We start from the raw sequence: 15,870 nt of genomic DNA, 5'->3' as shown, positions 1-15,870 counted from the left end.
CCCTTGGTATCCTGCCGTCAATTGAATTGTTTCATTAGACTGATCTCACACTTGGTAAGGCAAATCACTTCTTTTCCTGTATTTATACCTGCTCCTGTATTTTCCACTCCATGTAGCTGATGAAGTGGGTTCTATCCCATGAAAGCTTATGCCCAAATGAATGCGTTAGTCTCTAAAGTGCCACAAGGAGTCCTCGTTGTTTAGACTAGATCTGTTAGAAAAAACACCCAGTCTTGATTTAAAACTTGTCAGTGATGGAGAATCCACAATGACCCTTGGTAAACTGCTCCAATGTTTAATTACCCTCACTTTCAAATTTTACACCTTTGTCCAGCTTCCACTTCCAGCCATTGGATCGTGTTACACCCTCTCTGCTAGAGTGAAAACCCTATGATCACATATTTGTTCCCCATGTAGGTACCCGTAGACTGTGCTCCAATTGCCCCTTAACTGTCTCTTTGTTAATCTAAATAGATCAAGCTCCTTGAGACTATCACTCCATGATGGGTTTTCTAACCCTTTTATCATCCTTGTGGCTCTTCTTTGACCCTTCTCCAGTTTATCAACCTCCTTCTTGAACTGTGGGCAACAAAACTGGACACAGGATTCCAGCAGCAGTCACACCAGTGCCAAGCACAGAGGTGAAAATCTCTCTACCTCTGCTTGAGATTCCTGTTTACGCATCCCAGAATCACATTAGCCCAATTGAGCCACTGTGTTTTCAGCTCATTATCCACCATGACCCCAAAAATCATTTTCAGCATCGCTGCTTTTTGTGACATCTGCAAACTTTATCAGTGATGATTTTATGTTTTCTTCCAGGTTATTAAATAGTTAAATTGACCAACGCCAAGAAGCAATCCCTGTGGGACCCCCTTGTGCAAACAAGTCTGCTCAGTGATGTCTCCCTGTTTACAGTTACAATTTGAGATCTATCAGTTAGACAGTTTAAAATTCATTTAATGTGTGCCATGCTAATGTTATTTCTTTCTAGTTTTTTAATCAGAATACTGTGCAGTACCAAGTCAAATGCATTACAGAGGTCTAAGTGTATTACATCAACATGATTACATTTATCAACCAAACTTTTAAACTCATCAAACAAGATGTTAAGTTAGTTTGACAGGATCTATTATCTATATTTCCTTGTGTCCCTTGGCTTCCCTTATTGATTTTCTACAATTCCTAATATCTGAATTATATTCATTACTATCAACTTCCACTCTCTTCCATTTGATATATCTGTTGAATAATTCCATAGCATCTATTGATTAACTCCAAGCATTTCATAATATCTATGGAATAACTCTGTAGCATCTGTTTGCTAACTCTTGGGTAACTCTAGAGTCTGAACTGTTGTAACTAAAAGTCAAAATTGTCTCCAAGCATTTTATTAATTTCTACAGAGACTTCTCTCTCTCTACTGCCCTTGGAAACAAAAAAAATGATCTTGAACATTGTTAATAAAAAATGTTTTTCCATTTTTCGACCAGCTATAATATCAAGTCACCATATCCATTCTCATTCTCCATGTATGTGCAAGACAGAGATCCACATAGATGGGATGGATCAGGGGAACTGCACGGGGTCGACAGAGTTCATACTGCTGGGACTATCCCAGACGCAGGAGGTCCAGCTGCTCCTCTTTTTCTTCTTCCTGCTCTTCTACATCATCATCCTCCCAGGGAATTTCCTCATTATCTTCACCATCCAGAGTGATCCCTGCCTAAGCTCCCCCATGTATTTTTTCCTGGCTAACCTGGCCTTCCTGGACATCTGCTACTGCTCAGTCACCCCTCCAAAGATGCTGGCTGACTTCTTCTCCTTCTGCAAGACCATCTCCTATGGGGGCTGCATGGCCCAGCTTTTCTTCCTCCACTTCCTGGGAGGCGCTGAGGCCTTCCTGCTCATGGCCATGGCCTATGACCGTTATGTGGCCATCTGCAAACCTCTGCGCTATGCCATGCTCGTGAACAGAGAGATCTGCTGCACCCTAGTGGGAGCAGCGTGGGCAGGGGGCTTCATTCATGGCATCATCCTCTTTGTTCTGTCCATCCAGCTGCCCTTCTGTGGCCCCAACATCCTGGACAACTTCTTCTGTGATGTCCATCAGCTGGTGAAGCTGGCCTGCACTGACACCTATGCGGTGGAGGTGATCATGTTCCTCAACAATGGTGTGGTCATCATGATGTGCTTCATCCTCCTCCTCATCTCCTATGCCGCCCTGCTGCTCCGGCTGCAGACTCACTCCCTCAGGTGTGAGAGCAAAGTGGCCTCCACCTGCATCTCACACATCATCGTGGTCTTCGTGATGTGCAGCCCGGCCATCTACATCTACGCCCTGCCCTTCCAGGCCGCACCCCTGGAGAAGGTGGTGGCTGTGTTCCACACTGTGGTCTTCCCGCTCACCAACCCCATGATCTACACCCTGAGGAACAAGGAGATCAAAAGCTCCATGAGGAAGTTAATCAACAAGTACATATCCTGGCAGATGAAAAGTTAAAGCACTATTGCAAAGTGAAGAAATTTGAGTATTTGTACTTTATTTGTGTTTTAATTGTAATGTGCAAGGCCAATTTTTGGCCTCAGTTATTCCAGAATAACTCTACAGTACCTATTAATTAAATCTATAGTATCTGTTGAATAACTTTCTAGTATCTATGGAACAATGCTGTAGTTGTATGGACGAACTAAAAGGAATCTATGGAGTAACTCTCTTGTGTATGTAACCCTTCTGCCCCTCTGAGTTGGCAGCAACAAGGGTCAGGTTCAGTATCTAGGGGTTCCGTTTCAATAGCACAATGCAGAACCGGCTTGAGCTCCCACCCAGTGACCTGAGATAGTTACATTACCACCCCCCGGGAGCCTCTAGGTGGCAATACTTCCCCTCTCGGAAGCACAGAGTCTGAGTGTAGCAAAATCCTTTTAATAAAGAAGGGAAACAATGTGGCATTACGTTGGGGAAACACCACAAACAGGATTCATAACACAAACCATGAGCGAAAGACCCACCTCCAAGTAAGTTTAACAGTATCCTTTTCCCCTCAGGGTCTTAAGTCCAACCACCCAAAAGATCACCCCAAAGTCCCAAAAGTCTCTTGAGTCCAGCAACTCCAAAATCATCCAAAAGTCCAACAATCCAAAAGTCTCTGTCCCTGGTCAGTGCAGCCCCAGAGTTCAAAAGTTTATCTGCAGAGTTTTACCCTCCCCCCAAGCCAGGTGGAAATGGGGGGGAGGGGAAAGGGGGCATGTGGGGTGTTAAGGGGCACCTTATGTGGTCCGAGGTCGACTGCCCCGCCTGTCCATGGGGTTCTGCTGCAGCCATCACCATGAACTGCTCCGCTCTACCAGTGGCTCCACTCCTCCAGCCATCCCATGAGCCTCTCCAGCTGTCCCCACAAACTGCTCAGCTCTACTCACTGCTCCGTGGGCCACTCCAACCATCCCACAACCTGCTTTGCTTTGCCAGCCACTTAGCAATACATCATCAGGCTCCAACCCTATTTAATACAGCACTCAGTGATCTCAACTCAAGAATTTTAGCTCTTTAGTGTTTTCAGCTCTTAGTGATTTCTGCTTGTAGTAGGAGAGCCCCAGTGCTGGTGCACCACTGCCTAAAGTAAATTCAGCACAGCAACCTGCAACTAAACTCCTAATAGAATCAAAATTAGCCCTGCTATTCAATAGTGGAGAGAAAAGTTACCACAATTGGTATTTCAAGCTCTCAAAAGGGGCCATATCATCAGATACACATGCCTATCCCCAACTTTTCTCAATCCATTGGCTTTTGGAACCCATGTCCCTGTCTAGCGAGTGCTACTTAGTTGATGTGAGATCCTCTGTCATAAAACAGTTTCATTGTGCTTGTTTCACATAATCTGGGTAACAACACTTTATTCCTCCTGCCCTATTAACAGAGAAATTGGAGATCCCACAGCTGCCAAAGTGACCATTTTGGGCTACTGTGGGCTCATGCTAGGTGGGATGGGTGTGCCTATGCAAACAAGATCAGCCCCTGAAGTTCTTTTCCACACTTGCCACAATTCACCACCAGATGTCAGGGTAGAGCTCATCCTAACTCTGCTTACATCTATATGAAGCATCTCTATAGCACTTTGGAGTAGCTCTGTAATAATTCTGAAGGATCTATTGAGGAAATCTTTAGAATCTGTGGAATAACTTTGTAGTAATTCCCCAGTACCTGTTGAGTAACAGTGCATTATCTGTGGGAAGCTATGCTGCAACTCTCTAGTATGTAAGAAGTAGCTCTGTGTAGTACTATGGAACAACACTGCCAAACTTCTGTAGTGTGGGTTGAGTAAATTTGTTGTTTCTGTTGAGTAACTCCTTACTATCCACAAAATAACATTAATAATTGCTGATATTATCAATCTTCTGTGAAGTAATTGTCTAGTATCTATGGAATAGCTCTGTGGTACAACTGAATAACTCTGGAGTAATTTTGTAGTATCTGTTGAATAATTCCATAGCATCTGTTGAATAACTCCAATCATTTCACAATATCTATGGAGTTACTCTGTAGCATCTCTTTGCTAACCCCAGAGTCTGCACTGGGGTTACTGAGAACTGAAATTGTCTCCAAGTATTTTACTAATTTCTACAGAGCCAGCAAATAATTAAAGGCAGGAAAGACATTGACAGTTTATTGTAGTTCTGTTAAAACACCAAAGGAAATACAGAACCCGATCCTCAGTCCCTGAAAATCATCAACGTACCATTGACGGCAGTGAAGCTTGCAGATTTATGTCAGCTGAAGAAATATAAATACTTGGGCTTCAAGTCATAAACCTGTTGAGGGGCTGGAATAAACTTTTCCGATGGACAGTTTATCCCCAAACTGCTGGGTTTCTCGCACATTCTCTGAATCAGCTGGCATGGGCCAAGGTCAGAGACACGATACTGGACTAGCATCCCTTGAGCGGAAAGACTCTAGAGTCTATTCCTTGCCGGCCTGTGCCAGTCAGTACCCAGACATTGGGGCCAAATCGGAGACAGTGCCCCTTAGAGGGGAACAATCGCCTAGCCTTGTTCCCCATCCCTCTGATCCAACCAGTCCAAGACCCTGGGGCCAGATCAGAGCTGCCTCCCCTAAATGGGAAAGATCCCATGTCCCATTCCCTATAGCTCCTAAGTTTCTGTGGCGGCCTGCATGAAACCCCACTAGTGTGCATAGTCTCTGCATCCACGGGTCATCGCATGTATCCATGACTCATCACATGAGGGCCAACATTTTCACAAGTGACCAGAGATTTTAGGTACACCTCTACCCCGATATAACATGGTCCTCGGGAGCCAGAAATCCTTACCGGTGAAATCTCGTTATATCAGGGTAGTGCAGCAGGGCTTCAGTGGTGATTTAAAGAGCCCAGGGCTCCGGCCATAGGGAGCCCCGGGCCCTTTAAATGGCCACCCGAGCCTTGCTGCCGGAGCCCCAGGGCAGCGGCAGCAGGGCTCCAGTGATGATTTAAAGAGCTCCAGGCTCTGACCGCTGCGGGGAGCCCAGACCCTTTAAATCGCCACCTGAGCCCCACTGCCATAGCCCTGGGGTAGCGGCAGCAGGGCTCCAGCGGTGATTTATAGGGCCTGGGGCTCCTTGCAGCAGCCGGAGCCCTGGGGTAGTGGCAGCATTGCTCCAGCAGTGATTTAAAGAGCCCGGGCTCTGGCCGCTGTGGGGAGCCTGGGCCCTTTAAATCGCCGGCTGAGCCCCGCTACCACAACTCCAGGGTAACGGCAGCAGGGCTCCAGTGATGATTTATAGGGTTCAGGGCTCCCTGCAGCAGCCAGAGCCCTGGGATCTTTAAAGCGCCGCCCAAGTCCCGCTGCCAGAGCCCCGGGATTACCACGCTGTATGTGAACCTGTGTTATATCGGGTCACGTTATATCAGGATAGAGGTGTATCTCAATTTTTCAGCAACCAATTTGAGGCCAGCATGACGTTGTTAGCACTTCACAATGTGGGCTCAGCTCCCTTCCTCTCTTATGGAAAAACAAAAAAAACCTTGGGAAATGACACAGTGACAAGAGTTTTCTCCAGAGCTCTGCCCCATGGAAATCAGGCTTCCCCAACCTCCAGCCCTGTCCCCAGGGGCAGATGGGGGTTTGGCCTCTGAACTCAGGGTTCCTCTGATTACCTGTGGGCATCTCAGAGGCTTTGCTGAAGGAGTATCCCTGAACAGATCCAGGCTGCCTCAAGCTTGACACCCAAAATTAGCAACTGCTTTGGAAACTTCACGTCCAAAGTCCTGGGAAGACCCTTATATACAGACACCAAGACTCAGGAGCGACACTGAGCTTTATGGACTGCACCTGCGGCCCCACAACCGGGGCTGGACTCCTTGGCTGAGCCTTTCAGCCTTGCTAGAATTTTAAGTCCACAGTGCCCATGAATTTAAAAGTGGCTTGGATGTTCAAATCCACTAGGTGGCCTGGGAAACCTTAGCCCGCCTAAAGTTACAATGTGGCTTGATTTTACCAGGACAGTCCCAGTTTCTCATACAATGTCCCAGTATCATCCCAGTTTGTCTCATGATGTCCCAGGGTCTCCGGTTTGTTGGTTTGTTTCAGGACAGCAGAAAAATGCTGGTTTTTCCTTTCATTCATCAACCCATTTGGTTTAAGATTTGCAAAACCCCGAAAAAATTTGTGTACCCGCTTCCCATTACAATCATTACAATTACTGGCCATCTGTATCTCCCAGTGTCTCAGCTCTGCTGGGTGTTTCTAGAGCTACAAAATGTTTGTTCAAGACATGTTTTTTCACCAAGTAGAATTTGCCCTGTGGTTAGCAAGGCTATCAAAATGGAACAAGTCCGGAGTTTTTTAAATGAGTGAAGAATGAAGAGAAAATAGATCACAGAAATAATGAAGGTTCTTCTTTTACCCCCATGAATGTTAGCACTTAATGTTGGCTGGAAAATAGAATTTCCCATCTGCGGGAAACTCTGATGGGTCAACATTTCTTTTCATGCTGAATCAGGACAAAAAGTCAAAGTGACAAATAAATTGATGCAATGAAAAGTTCAGAAAAATGGGATATGAAAATGTCAAATAGAAAAATGTCGACAACCTTGGTCAAAATGAAAAGTTTTGAGATTACAAAAAGCAATTTTTCATTTGGAAATACTGTTTTGAAACAAACAAAACCCATTTTAAAATGTAGACCAAAGGTTAAAGACTCTTTCTGTCTTGAAATGATGAGTCAAACTTTAATTTTTGTTTAGATTCTCCTGACAGGAATTTTTAAAAAAACAACCAGAATTGACATATTATCTTGGAAAATGTCAATGAAACCACATTTTTCAATTGGAAAATTTAGGAGATGACACATTTCAAGCAGCTCGATTACAGACACTTGTCCATTGCTGCTCTGTAAATTCATTCTGCCACTAAGGCTGGGGATTTTCAAAGGTGTCTAAGGAGTTTGGCTAAAAATAAGACAGGGCTGAGGCACAAAGGGTGCCCCAGGCGTTTGCAGAAATAAAGATGTATTTGTGACCTACAATAGTTACAGCCGCCCACCAGAACCTCAGCTGGTCTGGAATGGCCTGTTCCCTCATTAACGCCACACATTTATCCCCTGGGGGGCAGCAATGTTTTTCTCCTGGATTGCATCAGCAGCTTTTGGGATGCAGCCACCAGAGGAATCCACCACTCAAGCTGCCCTGGGTGCTTGAAGTTGGTCACTAAGAGATACCCAGAGGCAAAGACTGAAAACTAAGGGCCAAGTCCTGAGCTGGTGTAAATTGATACAGTTTTGTTGACTTCAGCCGACCCACTGATGTCCATGGAACTACATTGATTTACACCAGCTGGGGATCTCGTCCGTTACACAGGTTCCAATCCGTATTCTTTGCTTATGAAACTGAACTAAAGATGAGTTAAAAGTTCCCAACCTGTCTGCTCTTTCCTAGCTCTTTGTCCTGTGGGACTAATTACAAGTGTAACTTCTAATGGTGATAGAGCGATTCATTCCCACTGGGGACAGAACTTGGGAGGAATTCACCATCGCTAAGAGCTTCAGCTCCCATGAATGGCCCAACTTTTCTATCTTTCTTCCTTTCGTTCTCAGCAATTTTTTTTCTGACTGAGATAACAGGAACATAAAAGGCTCCTTTGGCTGCAGATCCATTGCAGCATGATGTTTTTAACATGATGCATTCACTTTGGTTGCAAGCCTGTCAGAGAGACTGAAGAGCTACAAAGGGCCCAAGTTCCAAATAGTGTAAACTGGTGTCATTCTATTGAAGGCAATGGACCAGATCCCCAGCTAGTGTCAATCAGCTGTAGCTCCATTGGAGTCAAAGGCGCCAGATCCCCAGATGATGTAAAGCAACATAGGCAATGGAACTTCACTTGTTTACACTAGCTGAGAATCTATCTTCAGTGTGCTGGGAGCCAGCGAGCGAGGACCCTGCAGATTCATTGCTTGGCTCCCCGGGGCCCCCACACAGAGACAGGAAATCCGTCACCAGGCAAGCTGGCTTGGGACCACTCTGCTGAGAGACCTGGGGGTGGGCCAGAGAGCCTTCCTGCCATATTCTCCACTGTGATGCAATTCAGCCTGCGGGGACAGTGAGCCAAAGGCCATCACCCTTCTGTGCTGGATTCTCCGGCCTGTACTGTAGAGGAGGGCAGACAAGATGATCCTGTGACGGGGTTCGGTCACAGAGACCCTCCTTGGGACTGTCATCTGATGTGCTGAGACTACCTGTGAGCCCATTTTCCCTGCCAGCTTGGGACTTCAGAACCCTGCTTTGTTAAGCAGATATGCCAGTCTGCTCAACACAGACCCAGGGTCTGACCCATGTCCCCAAAGCTGCAGACTTAACTGAAAACAGCTTAGCAAGTACTCCTGTCTCCAGCACCCAGACACACCCAGTTCCCAATGGGATTTAAACCCCAAATAAATCCGTGTTACTCTGTATAAAGCTTATACAGGGTAAATTCATAAATTGCCCACCTTCTATAACACTGATAGAGAGAGATGCACAGCTGTTTGCTCCCCTAGGTATTAAGTATAGAAAGTAGGATTTAAGTGCTTTCAAGTAATAATAGAAAGAACAAAGTAAGTTACCAAGCAAAACAAACAAACAAAAAAACCATGCAAATCTAAGCCTAATGCATTAAGGAACTGATTACAGATGAAATCTCTGAGACGGTCCACTAAGGCTGGACTCCTTCCTAGTCAGGGCTCAATCCTTTCCCCTGGTACAATCCTTGTTAGTTCCTGCTCAGATTGTAACTAGGGGATTTCTTCTTGACTGGCCGCTTCTTTGTTCTGGTCCATCCCCTTATATATCAGTGGTACAAGGCAGGAATCCTTTGTCTCGTTCCGGGTTCCCACCCCTCCTTCTCAATGGAAAAGCACCAGGTGTAAGATGCATTCCAGTTTAAGTGACATGATCACATGTCACTGTAAGACTTTGTTACCCACCAGCTGGCACACAAGTATACAGGAAGACTTACAAGTAAACAGCCATTTACAACCAATTGTCCTGGTTAATAGGAGCCAACAAGATTCCAAACCACCATGAATGGCCCACACTTTGCATAATTACAATAGGCCCGCAAAGTTATATTTCATATTGCTGGTTTCAGCTACAAGAATGATACATTCATACAACTACATACACTCAGTAGATTATAAGCTTTATAATGATACCTTACAAGAGACCTTTTGCATAAAGCACATTCCAGTTACATTATATTCACACTTATAAACATGTTTTTATAAAGTATTATGTAGTCCAGCGTCACAGATCCCCTCTGGCCTTGGAATCACTGAACCTCCTTCTCCAGGAATCTGCAGTGAGAGCTGGGCCAAGGGAACCTCAGCGTATCTCCGTGTGCTTGTCTTGTAGGCTCTGTGCGGGAGGAGGGAGGGTGCTGGCTAAGGAGGGCCTATCGTGCCCTAGCCTGGATTTATATGGCCAGAAGTGGCTAGAGAACTCATCACTGCACAGAGAAACCAGCGTTTTCCTTTTGCATCAATGCAAAAGGCTTGAGCTGCTTTGTGAGGCAGCATTTCCCAGTGGATAGAGCACTGGGCCTTGGGAGCCCTGGTTCTATCCCCAATTCTGCCATTGGCCCACTGGGTGCCTCTGTTTCCCCATCTGTAATATGGGCACAATGATACCCACCTCCTCTGTAAAGCACTGTAAGATCTACTGATGCAAAGTGCTAGTGAAGAGCTAGGTTTCATATAACTGAGCTTGCGGTGAAAGCAGACGTGTGAAAGGCCCAGTATTCAAGCCCTGGCTTCCCACGTATGTGAGAATGTGCATAGGCCAGGGCCTAAGGGAATTAGACACCCAAACATAATTGAAATTCAGTGGAGCCCCTAGCTGTTTCACACTCCTTTCAATATTCCAACCAGTACTAGTACAGCCCAGATCCAGGGAAACACGTTCAGTGGCTCAGATCCTGCACCTACTGTTCTGTTCCACCATGCTCATCCCCTGCTCTGGCTATCACAGTGTCAGCTCATAGGCACAGCTCAGCTGTGCCCTGCTGGGTGAATGAGAAGGGAGGCCAGCCTATCCCCTCGGCCTCCGCCATGTCACTGGGTCCCTTGACTCAGCAACAGCTGTGGGGATGGGACCTCTGGGAGTGGTTCGGACATGAAAAAAGAGCTCCCTTCATCAATTTATTTCTGTGATGGTCGCAAGGACCAACTCCAGCTGATGATCCCAGGCGTGTCGTGCTAGATGCTGGACAAACATGTGGTAGCCTTTTATTTTATTTAGACTAGCTGGAGTGAGGTTATCTTGCACCACTGTGAGGCAGGCTTTGGGGTCTAAGTTTGGAGCTCCACAGAGTGAAAATCACCTCTGCTCTTTGTCTCTGATCTAGTGATGCTAGGAACACGAGAAGACCAAGGACAGTGGCCATGCATGCATTCACAAGCACAAAGCCTAGTCTGTATGGTACATTGTATGAGAGTAACAAGTAAGATTATGATTAGCCAGGCAGATATAATGCTTTTGAATGCCCACGCACAACTTAGAAATGAAGTCATAACCCCCAGCCTCAGAGATATTCTGGTGGATTTCTCACCATTTGATCATCAGCAGGGGTGTAGTTCCTGCTTGGGTTCTTCCCCAGGTTTTCTCACCTTTTCCCAATGAGGGAACACTCGTTTATATCGTAATTCTCACTCCATCTAACTCCCATGTATGTGCATGAAGGTGTCAACCCTTTTCTCCTTATCCGTATGTCCCCACCCCATGAATATTGGGGTGCCCCATTTTTCATAGCCCCTAATTAGCATTTACACACCCTGCAGTCAGGACAAGCATTTAAAGATGTCACACTAAGGTCTTGAACACAACATTGGGGTCAATTTTCTGCAGCATCACCCATTGGTACATATTTGCAGTAGCCTTGTGAGCTTTACTGGCCTAGGGTTATTCTTTGGTCACCTACATATGCCAAGTACTCTTAAGCCTCCAGTCTGTTATGAATAAGCTGAAATCCTGCAAGTCTCAGCCCGTAGACCTTGCATTTCAGCCCTGCTTTACTTATATACCTAATGCATATTCATTACTCCTAAATATATATCAGTTGTATTCTTCTCTAATCCTAAAATTTAAATCTATTTAGCACACAACGATTACATACGACATCTCATATAAATTGTTCAGAACATCACACCATGCACTAAACAATGAATGATAAAATGAACAAACTAGCTACCAGGTAACAGAGAAGGATAGGGCCGGGATTATCAAAGGGCTGGGATTTAGGTGTTTAACCCCCTTAGGCCTCTTTAAAAATCCCACTCTGGTGTTGGAGAGGACAGAGCGGGCAGATGAGAGAGGATCAGGTGACAAGTTGAGGGGGCCACATCATAACCAAGAGAACTTAGAAGAGAAAGAAATGTCAGCCAGGCTTTGGCTTAGCCCGTGTCACACGGGAGGGACAGGGGGCATCACGACAGAGGTGGGATTTCAGAATGGATTTTGGTTGCAAGCCTATTTCCCATACAAAAACATTAGTAAAATAATAGCAGATATGCAGAATCACCTTAATCATCATGGCTGATGTCAAGGGAAAGAGCCAGGAATAGTGACATACCGAATGACAGTGTCTTCTCCCTCTTACATTCCCTGTGGCTCAGAGCCTGGGAATGGAACAAGGAGAGTCTTTATTTGATCTTCAGTTGGTAGGTGTGAGGAGGAGCTGGGGTACGGTCCTGGGTAAATGGACCTGGGACTGAGATGTGGAGCCATATAAAGCTAAATTGTGGCCTTCTACAAGCCACCAACTAGTTTCCAAAGCTGGAATACTTCCAAGGGGGCCTAAGGGAGTTCAGTGACCAATTTCCATTGACCTTCAAAGGAAATTAGGTGTCTAACTGCTCCAAGCATCTAAGGCTCCCAATTCCCATTGTCTTTCAATGGGATTTGAGCACCCAATTGCCTTAGAGTCCCATGAAAACTCCCAGTCCCCCGAAAACTCCCAGTCCCCCTAGATCTAATCCACTAGAGGACACTAGACGGTTCTCTCTTCTCTTCTCTTCTCTTCCTATTATTTCTTTCTCTCTGCCTTCCCATGGCAAAGCTGTACGTCTCAAGGAAGGCCCACATCCTCCTTCTCGATGCTCTTGCATTCTCAGCCAACTCCCATAATGTCTTCTGGTTTCCTCTCCACTCTCAGTCCCATGTATCTCTGCATGAGGGATGCCGGGAACGAGTCCATCCCGGTGCATCGAGTGGTGGGGAGCCTGGCTTTCAAGCACTCTTTGGGAGAGCCACGCCCATCCGGTCCATCCCATCCCTCAGCACTTCCTTCACCGCCTTGTTCCTGAAGCTGTAGATGACAGGGTTGAGCAGGGGCGTCACCACCGTGTTCAGCACCGTGGCTGCCTTGTTGAAGCCCGCAGAGGAATTGTCAGTCGGCTTAACGTAGATGAAGATGGAGCTGCCGTAGTAGAGCGAGGCCACCATGATATGGGAGGTGCAGGTGCTGAAAGCCTTTTGCCTGCCCTGGACTGACGGCATCCTCATCACCGTGGCGACAATGCAGAGATAGGACGCCATTGTCACAGAGACAGAGCTGAGGAGGAGGAAGGATGAGATGGCCAAGTCCAGGGCCCAGAGGAAGTTAGTGTCGGCGCAGATCAGCTGCAGCAAAGGGGCACTATCGCAGAAGAAGTGGTCAATGGCGTTGGGCCCGCAGAAAGGTAGCCTGGCCTTGAGCACCATGGAAGTTGAGATGAAGAGGAAGCTGCTCGTCCAGCAGGACAACACCAGGCTGAGGCAGACCCGGCTGCTCATGATGGCTGTGTAGCGCAGTGGGTTGCAGATGGCCACGTAGCGGTCCACGGACATGGCGGCCAGCAGAAGAACTTCAGCTGAGCCCGCCAGGAAGTAGACGTAGCCCTGGAGGGCACAGGCCAAGAAGGAGATGGTCTTGCGCTGGGAGAGGAGGAGAAGGAGCATCGTGGGTGTGACAGTGGTGGTGATGAGCAGCTCCAGCAGCGAGAGGTGGCTGAGGAAGTAGTACATGGGTGTGTGGAGGCGGCGGTCCAGCCTGATCATGATGATAACCAAAGCATTCCCCAGCAGTGTCAGCACGTACATCACGAGGAAGACGAGGAAGAGGGGCAGCTGCAGCTGGCCGAGGCTGGAGAAACCAAGAAGGACAACCTCGGTGATTGCTGCTGAAGACTGATTCATGGGGGTCCTCTGAGCAGGATCCATTGGGCCTGCGAGTGAGAAGGAAAGGATTGAAAGTTACCTCCATGAGATAAATTGACAAGATGAATGGGAGTCCACACATGTAGTGGGGTGATTACCTGCTCCTGCCCTTCGGGGTGGAAAACAGCCCAGGAGAGGGCTGTAGCTGGGGCAAGAAGCCTGGGCTGATTAGGGAAGGTAGGCTCAGCTGTGGCCAAGCCCCAGTCAGGCCCACCTGTCCCTTATAAGAGGCAGTGAGCCAGGAGCCCAGTCGGTCTCCTTCTGGCTGTAGAGGGAGAAGGGCCTGGCTGCAGGGAGCTACAGACAGGGTCCCTGACTGGAGCAGGGCTGAGGAGAGGCAGAGGAGCTGGGGAGCTCCAGCCTGAAAAGCCCCAGGCTGCGGCCTAGCATTGGGCTAACAGGTACTGGAGGTTGCAGAAGGCAACCCAAGGGTAGGCCAAGGCAGCAGGTCCAAAACCAACCTTACCGGTGATGAATGGATTATACTGCAGTCTGCCCCAGGGCATGGGGGCTAGACAATGACTGGCAGTAGCCATATACTGAGGTGAGGTGGGGATAATGGGTGGGGGTTTCCCAGGGAGGGGCGACCCAGAGAGAAAGGGGTACTGCCAGGGGGCAGCACCCCAGATAAAGGGGCACCGGGTCCTAGAGGGACATGGAGACCAAGAGGCAGCAGATCACCAGCCTGCAGAGGGTGCTCTTGGCTGGAAAATGAGCTAATTCCCTGAGAGAGCAGCAGGAGGCGCCACAGGGGTGAGTCTACTCCTCTACAACACACAACACAGATCCTGAGTGGAGGGGTCGAATCCACAAGACGGATCCGGGGGGGGGGACTAATAACTTTCCAGAACTAAAAACTTCTTTTTTTCCCCATAGTTTCTAGTTTTTAGTTAAAAGCAGAAATTCCAGAATTTCAGTTCTCTCCCCCCCTGCCCTTTTTTTCCTTTCCTTTTTTTCCCCCGTCTGATATGGTAAAATAAACGATATGTACATTTCTGATTTGACTTTCTAAGTTTTCTTTCCTCAATGGGTGTTTTTCTCTTTGGCTGTAACTTTTGCAGAAGGTCAGTGGAACAGGAGCAATCCCACAGCCCGGGCAACCGCTCTAACCTCCAGACTATCCTTTCTCTCATGGGGTCCTTCTACCCCAATGCTAATTTACCCTGTGACCTTGGATGGGTCACTTCTTTATTATCACGTTGGAGCTGTGGCAGGCTGCCTCTGATTAAGGCCCTGACTCAGTTTAAGTGTGTGTCTAAAGACCGGACTATTAAAGGGATTAAGTGGGATTTTCAAAGAGTGTTGAAGCTAAAGGACAGTGTTGGCACCAGAACAGGTGAGGATAAACTGCCCATGGATCAATTGAGGCTGGTATGAGAAGGTTTCTAACCACCAGGAAAGGGAGGTTTGGGAACAGCCTCCAATAAGCGCGGTTGGGGGAGAAACACCTAACTAGCTTGAAGATGGAGCTTGATAAATTTATGAACGGGATAATATGCTGGGGTTACCACTGATATCAGGGGGCTGGCTGCCAGGACCCAGGGGGTCCTTTCTAATCCTATGTCTTATGATCCTACCTAAGCTGAAACCTTCAGGAGCAAGAAATTCTAGGCAAGTTGGCACTTTGTTCCTTTAATCTCTATCTCTGGGGCTGGGGGTTCCAGTCCTGCAGTGTTGACATCAGAGGACCGAGTTTTGGCTTTGAATGAGCTGGTGAAAAATTTGTATCCAGAATTGGCTTTTCTTCTTTTGTTTTTTTAAAAGAAATTTTTGCAATAACATTTTGGTTTTGTTTTCTGTTTGTTTCCTTGGAAGGGGGATTGATTGGTGGGTTGCCTTCTTTCTTTTCCTTTTTTTCACATATATTTTGGTGACAAAACACACAAAAATGGTTTAGCTTTAATATGAATTTTTGTTTATCCTTTGTCATTTTCACTGATCAAGAAGAACCAAAGGCTGGAAGTTAAAGCCAGACAAATTCATACTGGTAATAAGGCACAAATTTTTCATCGTGTGCATGATTCACCATTAGAACAAACTCCAAAGAGAAATGATGGATTCTCCATCTCTTGATGTCCAGTCAGACTGGGTGCACTTCTGGAAGGTGATTCAGCCAATTTCAAGTTATTTGGCTAAATACAGGGGTTAC

The 15,870-nt window shown here is 46.8% G+C and overlaps 2 protein-coding genes across 2 annotated transcripts; one reads left to right on the top strand and one right to left on the bottom strand.

Moving 5' to 3' along the window:
* Positions 1-1,564: 1,564 nt before the first annotated feature.
* LOC127030908 (olfactory receptor 4N2-like) lies at positions 1,565-2,503 on the top strand. Its single transcript, XM_050917602.1, has one exon. It carries the CDS (start codon positions 1,565-1,567, stop codon positions 2,501-2,503), a length of 939 nt encoding a protein of 312 aa, XP_050773559.1.
* Positions 2,504-12,752: 10,249 nt separating this feature from the next.
* Positions 12,753-13,700, bottom strand: LOC127030907 (olfactory receptor 6M1-like). The gene has a single exon (XM_050917601.1). The coding sequence runs from the start codon at positions 13,698-13,700 to the stop codon at positions 12,753-12,755; it is 948 nt and encodes a 315-aa protein (XP_050773558.1).
* Positions 13,701-15,870: the final 2,170 nt, after the last annotated feature.

Source organism: Gopherus flavomarginatus, chromosome 11 (genome assembly GCF_025201925.1).
Source record: "Gopherus flavomarginatus isolate rGopFla2 chromosome 11, rGopFla2.mat.asm, whole genome shotgun sequence".
Classification (NCBI taxonomy): domain Eukaryota; kingdom Metazoa; phylum Chordata; order Testudines; family Testudinidae; genus Gopherus; species Gopherus flavomarginatus.
The sequence above is the reverse complement of the archived record's forward strand: the minus strand, read 5'-3'. Positions and strand labels throughout refer to the sequence as shown.